This window comes from Alosa pseudoharengus, unplaced genomic scaffold, assembly GCF_046254945.1.
Source record: "Alosa pseudoharengus isolate Yale_2024_CS ecotype anadromous, Long Island Sound unplaced genomic scaffold, YU_APseudo_1.1 YU_APseudo_1.1_scf_3, whole genome shotgun sequence".
Lineage (NCBI taxonomy): Eukaryota > Metazoa > Chordata > Actinopteri > Clupeiformes > Clupeidae > Alosa > Alosa pseudoharengus.
In genome coordinates, this window is record NW_027468718.1 from 46,630,130 (window position 1) to 46,640,274 (window position 10,145).

Consider the following 10,145-nt stretch of genomic DNA (forward strand, 5'->3'; position numbering starts at 1 on the left):
CCCCTCCACACAATTTTAACAGTAGATGGCAGTAAAACTACAATTACAGCAGTAATAATGACTGCTATACTTACAGACTGAGGGAATTCCCCCTGGTTTCAGGGCCTTTAGCTAGCATTAAAAATAGCACAAATATAAGTCATGTACACTTCTGCAAAAAATACTCTGCTCTATAACATGCATCTACATTAGTTGGCATACATTGGTAACTAAGGTCAGAGGTCATGAGGGGTAACAGGGGTAACTAAGGTCATGAGAGTGTATTATATATTAACTCATTGAGTGCCATGCGTTGAGTGCCAAAAACGTAATATTACGTTTTTAGCTTTTTTTTAAATTATGAAACTAGACACTCTAACACACCTTGTATGTGATTTTAGGAACTCTGTGATGAATGGAAATGAAATATATGACGATCAAAAACTCATGCAAACGGACATTTTATCTGGACATTTTATCATAACTTGGTTGCCGCTTTGGGTCGAATCAGTGACTCATGCACGTCAGCTCAAAACCAGGCCATTTTCGTGGGTCTATCACTAGGTGGCAGTCTCGCCAGGTCTCGCTGATCACGTCCTTTTCTGTCTATGATCACTTCCCGGAAAGTTTACAGGCAACACTTCATATTTCATGAAAGACGTTTGATGAAAATTAGCCACTGTTTAGCTTGGGATTTCTCAGGAACAGAGGCGTGTAGAAATACACGGTTTGCACTCACCGAGAGCTTAAAGTGTCACCTTTTAAACGAGCCATTGTATGTGTTCATAGCTATAACACAGAATATGCTGTGGCTGTACAAAAATCATCAACAATGGTCTAGATTGCTGGCACTCTAGGACAAAGCTTCCGAAAACAGCTTGGCATTCAATGAGTTAAATGCAATTTAGGTATAGGTTTTACTCATTATAATACCCAAGGAGGCACTACAATCTCAGTGAAATTCTATCTAATAAAGGTGCATGTATAACCATGGTTTTGTTACATTCAGGTTTTATTGATGAAATTATGTATACATAGTTTTGGATTACACCATATAAAACCCTATTATTGATATATGCAGTATACCAATGTAATTAACTAGATATAACATTGTGTTTAATATATCTTCACCATTTGGCACACTCAAAATTCAGCTTGTATGTGCTTATATACAATGTTATACATTGAAAGAATAAATACATATACTCATCAATCAGAGTGGCATCAAAATAGCAATTTGTGATCATGTGCCTGACCACACCTAATTTTTTCACTGACACGGCAATGGGTGCAAATACATTTGCTATTCAGACAATGTGCGCACCTGGTGGGATAACTGCCTAGGCCACAAACAAGCAAAGAATACTGAATACCACACCAGGCACGATACTGAAGCATTCTGTTGGCGTTGCGTCTGCTGCAACAATTAGCTTCCACTATAATCAATGAAAGTAGCTACACCAGACGTGATAGCGGCGCGTACGTTAAAAAAAATAGAAAAATAGTCTTCTAAAATGCGCTGGGGTAGCTTCCCTGTAAGTCTCTTCAGACATACAAATCAGATGAAGAGATCATCATTCATGTCTCTTCAAGTGTCCCAAGGCTAATTCTCTCCTCACTCAAATGTTAGTGTCCTAATAACGTGGTGAAAAGTTAAAACTTTGGCTCTCATTTTAGCTATTTTGATCAGTTCTGGATTTAGATGTCTGTCACTTTCCTCCTGTTGTGGCTCTTCCTCGTACAGAATGGCAAGCAGCATTCTGGCTTCTAACACTACAGCAATGGCATACCAAAGATGGCCATGTCTTAGGAAGAGGTCAATGATGGAATTTCATGATCAATTATACTAAACCAAAATATAAATGCAAAATGCAACTACTAACAGTGTATAGTAAACTAGTTAATATGTTGACGTAAACTGCAGATGCAGCATGATCACGACCACAGATATAATGTTTTAATAGAATATTCAGATGAGGAAATTACAGGATGTTTAGCTTCAGTTCATCTCATGTTGGGTCAGTGTCCTGGATTAAGCCTAGGCTACTCCAAGATAGAGAACTTTTCAGACTAAGACTAGGTATAGTCCATGCACAGGGAACTGGTATGTGGTGTGTAGAATGTTGATGTTTTTTTACAAACATTTTCTGCTCAGTAAAGTCATGATCTACTGTCAATAAATTCCAACAACATTTACTGAGCAGCAGTACATTTTACTGCATATACATTTTACTTTAAACATATTTAGTGTGAGAGGATCAAATCAGTTTCATTTAGTTCTTCACAAATATTTCTCTTTCACAGAGGCTTGAGCTTCACACAGACTGAGAAGTGATTGCAATTAATTTACAACATAATACAGAATAGACAATAAAAGTCTAAACAGACAAACACATGGAGCATTTAAAAGACAAATATCCTCCAGAATTGGTCATCTACCTAACCTTTGCATACTGTATGACATCACCATTCCCACGGCTACAAGAAGAGGATACTGAATGAGGTTCTGTCTCTGTTTCTCTCTCTGCTCTGCCAAAGTGGCCTGTAGACGCTGAACACTCTGTTTCAGTGTTTCTGTCTCTCTTTCCTTCCTCTCTGTCTTTCTTTTATTTTCCTCTTTCTGCCTATTCAACTCTGCCTCCACCTTTCTCTGTTGTTCAGCCAGGATGACCTTTATGAGGTTTCTCTCTGATTCAGCCCTGGTCTTGCTCTCATAGCTCTCTCTCATCTCCCATATCTCGTCTCTATGTCTCTCTTCCATTTCTTTCCTCTCTTTATCTCTCTCCTCTCGTATCCTTTCCAAATTTCTCTCCATCTCTCGTTTCCTTTGCTCATCTCTCTCTGCGTTCATCTTCCTCTCTAGTTCTTCTATTTTCTCGTGCAATTTTGATATTTCTTTTTGCTTGATCTCTTCCTCCATCTTTTTCAGGAATTCCATGCTACTTCTGTCAAGCAGAGCTCTTGACATCTCCTCCTCTCTATGTCTCTCTGCCTCCTGGTAGATCTCACTGCTGTAGAATCTCTTTTTGTTTCTTGACATCTCCTCTATCTTTTCTAGAAGTTGTGTTATGTTTATGTAATCAGGGCTGTCTTTGACATTGAGAAGGTGATACCTGTTCCCACATTTCTCTACCAGCTGTTGGAGCTCCCGGCTCCCTTTCTGGAGCAACTCCTCCATACCCCTCTCTCTCAACCCCTTAGTATTGGTGAAGAGGAGCAGTGTGTGTCTCCAACAGCCCTCCCCAAAAATATCCTCCATTTTCTCTAGCATTTCTCTTGCTGCCCTTTCAGACAGCTCCTCTGGAATCACCAGGAGGAAAGCATGAGGTCCCGGAGCAGACAGTCGAACACAAAGCTTCACATCCTGTCTCATGTCCTTCTCAGAGAGTCCACTGCAGAACCAGTCTGCAGTCTCCACCAGGGTCACCCATCTCCCAGCCACCTCCCCCCATCTGCTCTCACTGTGCTGGGTCTCTGTGAGGGTGGATGTGCCCAGGATGGTGTTTGCTGCTGCATTCTTCCCAGCTGCACTCCCCCCGATCAGCACCAGTCTCAACTCAGACCCAGCAGAAGACTGTAGAGGTTCTGGATCAGGACAGTTCTCTGCCACTGCAAACAAAGTACAGTCAGACACCGACACAGACAATTACATTTTAACAATCAAACTACACTATATACCTGAGCTGAGAGCACTGTTGACTTACGGGATGGAGGCCTGTTAATGCTTTTTCTTCTCTTTCTCCTGAGAGGAGGACCAGGATCTGAGAGCCCAACACACAAAATGTCTGGATTAGAAATGTATGTTGATATATACAGCATAAGGTATTTAAACGTATAAGGTATTTTTCCCCAAACTGGATTGTGAGTTATTATTTTTAATCACAGAAATGATTATGGTATTATGCGATGATCTACATCCAAGTGTACCAAGGAAAGAAAATATAAGATAATATCTCACTACCTCTGTAGTTGCTCTTACACCACAGACAAAACATGTATTACATTCCCCTATGGTGTTACAGAAAAGAGAAAAACAGGTTCACTTTTCATTTAATCTCAAGTCTAAAAACAACCTTGGTGTTTGAGGGTGAGGAACCATTTTTCCCAATAAAGTGTATTTAACTAGCCTAACTTAAAGCACCCAACCTCACGCACCCACATCTCATTTATGTCTTACACTCTTTCTGCTATGGAATATTAAGAGAAATGGCAGTGATGAAATTTATACATAAAAGGTGAGTATACACAATTAAAATGGTGGTCTTATCTGATCCTCACCTTCTTGATGTCGGTCATGTTCTAACTGCTGTTTTTCTCTCTCCAGCTGTTTGTTTTTCTCCTTCAGCTCCCCCTCCTTTTCCTGCAGTTGGGTTTTCAGGTCCTGTACTTCAGTTTTATTGGTTTCCACCTCTCTGGTCATCTTCTCCAGTAGTCCCTCTCTCTCCATCTCTCGTTTAGTCATGTTCATTAGTTCTGTCTCTTTTTGCTGGAGGAGTTTATTTCCCTCCTCTAGTTTCTGGGTCATCTTCTCCACCTGTTTTATCTTTTCTTCCAGGTGTTCTGTTATCTTCTCTTTGTTCTTCTCCTCTAGTAGTTGTTTCATTTTCTCCATCTCTTCCTTCATCAACTCTAGTTGCTGTTTTGTCTGATCCATCTCTTTGTTTTTGTCCTCCAGAATCTTCTCCATCTCGTTGTTCTTGTCCTCGATCATCTTCTCCATCTCCTGTACTTTGCTGTACTCTCGTTTAGTCATGTCCATTAGTTCTGTCTCTTTTTGCTGGAGGAGTTCATTTCCCTCCTCTAGTTTCTGGATAATCTCTTTTATCTTTTCCTCCAGGTGTTCTGTTATCTTCTCTAACTCTTTGTTCTTCTCCTCTAGGAGTTGTTTCATTTTCTCCATCTCTTCCTTCGTCAACTGTAGTTGCTGTTTTGTCTGATCCATCTCTTTGCTCTTCAGTTCTATGTGTTGCTTCATCTTCTCCATCTCTTTGTTCTTGTCCTCCAGCATCTTCTCCATCTCCTGTAGTTGTCTGTTCCTTTCCTGCAGTTCCATTTCAAGTGACTCCAGTTGTCTTTTATTGGTCCCCACCTCACTGGTCATCTTCTCCAGTAGTCCCTCTCTCTCCATCTCTCGTTTAGTCATGGTCATTAGTTCTGTCTCTTTTTGCTGGAGGAGTTTATTTCCCTCCTCTAGTTTCTGGGTCATCTTCTCCACCTGTTTTATCTTCTCCTCCAGTTGTTCTATTGTCTTCTCTATAACTTTGTTCTTATCCTCCATCTTTTCCTTCATCCCCTCCAGTTCCTGTGTTGTCTTTACCATCTCATCCTCTAGCTTCTTCATCTCTCCATCTTTAATCTGCATCTCCTTTGCCTCCTTGTCCCTCTTCCCTGGTTGTGTGGATTCCTCCATGAACTCAGTCTGCAAAGCAGGGGAAACTGGGAAGAGACATATTGTTATATTTTAGTTTTGTGCTGTTGACTATTTTATGAGAAGACCATGTCATTATCTGTTATAAATACAGTGTATAGTCCATTTGCATAACTAAATAATAGTGTTTTATATTTTGTCTTATTTAGATGAAGAGTTATTCAGCCTGGCAGTAAGTGACTATAAATAAAAACCCACAGTATTCTGTTTATGCAATAAAACACTACTAAAAGTAATCAAAGCCCATACATGACATTGGCAGTATAGTTAAATTAATTAAACCAAATGACAAAAACTGAATAAAGTACTGTGTAGGTAAGTGTTTTAGTTGTCTTGCAACTGGAACACTGCTGATTTGCATCCCATTATAGTGTACTTGAGATTTCTCAATGTGTCCACAATGAGCATGTTTTCTGTATTGTCAGGAGCTGGGCTTAATCTGTGATGAACTGTTGTCCTCTCAACCAATTATTTGTAGTCCTCATTCACCAGTCATCAGATCTCAACCAATCACTGGACTACTTTTTGCACCTTCACCACGACACTCACTCTCTTGAGCACCGCATGCACACATACCTACAGGACGACTGTTGGACTACTTTTTGCACCTTCACCATGACACTCACTCTCTTGAGCACCTCACCATGCACACAGAACTACAGGCCAGTCCCGGCCCTGTCACTGCGAGCGTCTCATGCTTGATCACCCTCAAGGACACTGTGGAATTTTTTATTTAATTTATATAGTATATTTAGTATTTAGTTTAATTTAGTTAATGTAGTCTTATCTTCTACTGTCTCTATTGTACAGTGGAGTTTTGTTATATGTTTATACTTATACTTACTCACACTCACACTCACCCAGAGACTGGAAAGATTCCTCCATTTTCCTCCTCTCTTCAGCACGTATCTCAGGTACAACTGTAATATCAGAGTGGGGAGATGAGCTTTTGTGAAGCAGGTCGACAGACATGAACAGTGTTGTGCCAGTTCACAGCTTTTCTGAACTAGTTCAAGTTCAGTTCATACATGCTCAAAGTGAACAGTTCACGTTCAAAGTTCACAATTTTAATTCTGAACTAGTTCAAAGTTCAGTTCATTTTACTTTTTTCGTGAGATATTCAAATAAATACTTTTTTTCACACTACGAGTTAGAAATTACGGAGGCCTCAGGGTGACATGGGAAAAAAAAACATGGGTTAAAAAAAAAAAAAAAAAAGTAATGGGGAAAAAAAACATGAAGAAGAAAAAAAAACGATGCACTTTTGCGGGATCTCGCAAAGTTTTGCGAGATCCCGCAAAAGTTTTGCGAGATCTCGCAAAACGTTTTTTCTACTTTTGGAACTTGCTGGGCTTCCTACTTGACCCCAATAGGCCCACAAACCACTACCGCCAGATGGCAATCGTATCATGATACTATGATTGCTCTATCACTGTTGTGTGTTGTGGGTTTTCTGGACACATTACATAGGCCTATGAAAACGGGAGGGAGAGGGAGACACCTGCGTGCAGACACGCACACACAGCAGGCTACAATAAATTGCCTAACAGACAGCAGCCTAATTTCGAGGTATCACTAATACCTATTATATAGCCTTAATGTAAAGGACACAGAACTGTAAGCTCAAATTCAAAAACGTTTGAAGTCTACCCAAACATATGCAAAGGGAATATATATAAATTGTGTTGCATATAGCCAGCTTAATTAATGTCAATTTAAAGATTATGATTAGCAGTTTCTATGCATTTTTCCATTGATAGTTACAGGAAGCCACGTTGTTGTTTAAACTATTGTTGCTTCTAGCCCACGTTACCTCCAGTTTCACTTGCTGCAGGGACGATCATAAGCGTTCTATCTCCGATGTAGAACCCGCAAAAGTGCATCGTTTTTTTTTTCTTCTTCATGTTTTTTTTCCCCATTACTTTTTTTATTTTTATTTTTTTTTTTTTTAACCCATGTTTTTTTTCCCCATGTTACCCGGAGGGCTCCGTAAGAAATCACTATACGTCCTTTGAAGCTGCTCATTGTAGCTAGACATTTGCTCATGACACTGCAGTTGTGGGTTTCTTACCAGGTGATGAAACTTGCAGCAGTACAGACAAGGCAGACCAGTCTCCGTGACATCACTTCCACTAGCCTTTTTTTTTTAAATTGCAGCGCTTTCTCTCACTCTCGTCATTGGTCTGTCTCTCTCTCTCTCTCGCTCCTCCAGCCCTCCGCGCTCTCGTCGTTGCCTGCTACGCGGCGTTGCTATGCCTACCCCGCTCTGCTGCAATTCATCACGGGTAACGTTGTGCGGAAGCCAGTATGCTATTCAACTATTCACAGCCGGACACTACGTTGACACTACCGGATACTACAATGCATTACGCACACAATGTCAAAACCATTTCTGTCTGGTGATACATGATTTAAGCGGCACCAGCGAGAATACAGGAGGGAGGAACTTTCTCTCGTTGCGTTTCAAAAGAGAAAACAGATGTCACTCAGTTTTCAATGGAAAAAATTCCAACGTTCATTTACAGTGATGTCTGCCGTTCATGACACATAATGTGAACTAATTCACGTTCAAGTTCTTTATTAAAAAATGTGTTGCGTTCAGTTCAACGTTCACGAAAAAATGAGCATGTTCAATGAGCGCGTTCTTTTGAACTCGTTCACGCACAACACTGGACATGAACACATCTGAAGCACAATTCACAAGTGTCTCACTCCCTCTAGTACTTACCAAATTCCAGGCCTAAATGAACAAAAAGCAAAGATTTAGGATTAGGATTTCAGGAATTTCAAGATTAGAAACTATTCAAAGAATAAAAACAAAACTGACAAAAATGTAAGTAAAGTGAAAATGGGAACAAAACCAATTTCACTTGTTCCAGAGTGAAAACATCATTTTAAATTGTAGATAAACGGATAATAATGGTACTTATGCCAATTCTTTTTCCTTTAAATTATATTCAAAAGGCCGTTATTATAAACACCTAGATTCTAGGATGTGTAATTTCATCTTTTGAAAAAGACACCCTTTCTTTATCAGAGTCAGTTCCATGCTACTTGTATCAAATAAACTCAGAGGCTTGATGACTATGACTATTTATGACTCAAAAATCCCAAACAAACCAACTCCTTTCTGGTACTTACCTATTTGCCGAACTAAAGAAATCAGAAGCAGAGAATAAATCAGTAATGGGGCCCAATAGAGACAAAGTCACACAAAATGCATCATCAACGGTGACACTTTACTTGACAGGTGAGTTCATAACACATTCATAGCAGCTGTCATAAACTGCACATAAAGCATTCATGACTGTTTCATGAGACATGACTTAACATTCATACCAAAGACAGAACGACGTCAACTTGTCAAAATAAAAGTCCATCAATTGCAAAGCAGCATTGCCGTTTTTGTAAATATTTCATGAATATCTTATGTCTACATGGAATGTCACTTTACTAGACAAGTTGTGAAGTATTTGTAATCACTTTTACAAGTTGTCAATCAAGTTGTCGTCGTTCTGTCTTCTGTGTGTGTGTGCACTACTCCAGATTGTCAGGAACTCATCGCCCCCCCCCCAACCCTCCAGCCCCCCCCCCCAACCCTCCAGAGAAACCCAAACAAATTAGCTCCACTTTAGTACTTACGTAATCGGCGATCTAAAAAAAGCAGAGACAAGATCATTAGTCAGATTAGAATGGTTTTCACGTTACATTAATACATCTGCCATATATCTGCATCTAAACATTAGCAAATAAAATGTGCACATATTGTAAATAAGTTTTATACAGCTATTATGTCCGCCGGTCATTATCGGAAAATAAGTCCTGACAGGACCCCAATGCAGGACCCCAGACCGCTACGGAAAATACATTATCCCACCTATTGTACGGCTACTCGCAAAAACAAGAAAAATAACTTCACACAATGTATCAATTATTTTGTTACTGTTTTGTGGTTTCCGCTGCCAAACTAAATAGTTCCCCGCACAAATACAACTTGATAGTTTCAGGTGTTGCTAGCAACGTGTTACTTGCAGAATTTCACTTACAATGAAATCCCATTGCAATAAGCGAACGGACTACTTGCAGAAAGATATGAAAGACGTGTATCAAAAGCACAAAACCTATTGCAATTGACAGCGGTCATCATCTACTTTGCAGTGGTCATTATATAGTTGTAACAGACCTCCGAATGTTGGGAAGGCGCTAACATGTGAATAGAACTTTCTGCTGCACTCTGAAAAGCTGTGTAATAATACATTTTAATATTATAATATAAAACATATTTTTCTTCCTCTATTTTCCTGTTCAATGCTGAAGTTACAAGCTTGCGAAACTGAAGATACAAGATTATAAATTTTGGTCCTTGTTTCACAGCCTCTCTAAAGAGACAATTAGCACATAGCTTACTGACTAGCCAGCCAGACAGACAAGTAGACCTACAGTGCCCACAGCCCAGCGACCGATTTATCAAAGCCCATTTCGCTCTAGCATCAAAGCAGAGCAGTTGCTGAGGCCCTTGCAGGAGGAATGACTGCCTAAATATCAGCCCTTTCAGCTGTTCTGTCCACTGCATTGCCTACAGGATATCAACATTAAAACATCGTTTTTGATAGGGTGGGTAGTAACACACTACTTCAAACACACATGAGTAAAAAGTTGTCTCAAGCAACAAATAGGCTAGGCTACTCTTCTTATTATTTTTTTTAAAACTGTACTGTGTCATTGTGTCATTACACAT

General features: G+C 39.7%; 1 protein-coding gene across 1 annotated transcript; it reads right to left on the reverse strand.

Annotated features, from left to right (window-relative positions):
- Nucleotides 1–2,261: 2,261 nt before the first annotated feature.
- Nucleotides 2,262–6,547, reverse strand: LOC143099949 (uncharacterized). Its single transcript, XM_076262857.1, has 4 exons — nucleotides 6,268–6,547; nucleotides 4,258–5,415; nucleotides 3,684–3,740; nucleotides 2,262–3,588 (listed from the first exon to the last, which is right to left on the reverse strand). Exons 1-4 carry the CDS (start codon nucleotides 6,377–6,379, stop codon nucleotides 2,411–2,413), a joined length of 2,505 nt encoding a protein of 834 aa, XP_076118972.1. The 5' UTR covers nucleotides 6,380–6,547; the 3' UTR covers nucleotides 2,262–2,410.
- Nucleotides 6,548–10,145: the final 3,598 nt, after the last annotated feature.

Coding starts and splice junctions, on each gene's coding strand:
- LOC143099949 (XM_076262857.1), bottom strand. CDS start 6,379: ATGTCTGTCGACCTGCTTCACAAAAGCTCATCTCCCCACTCTGATATT. Junction 5,416..6,267: donor GGAATCTTTCCAGTCTCTGG/GTGAGTGTGAGT, acceptor GTCTCTTCCCAG/TTTCCCCTGCTTTGCAGACT. Junction 3,741..4,257: donor ACATGACCGACATCAAGAAG/GTGAGGATCAGA, acceptor TTGGGCTCTCAG/ATCCTGGTCCTCCTCTCAGG.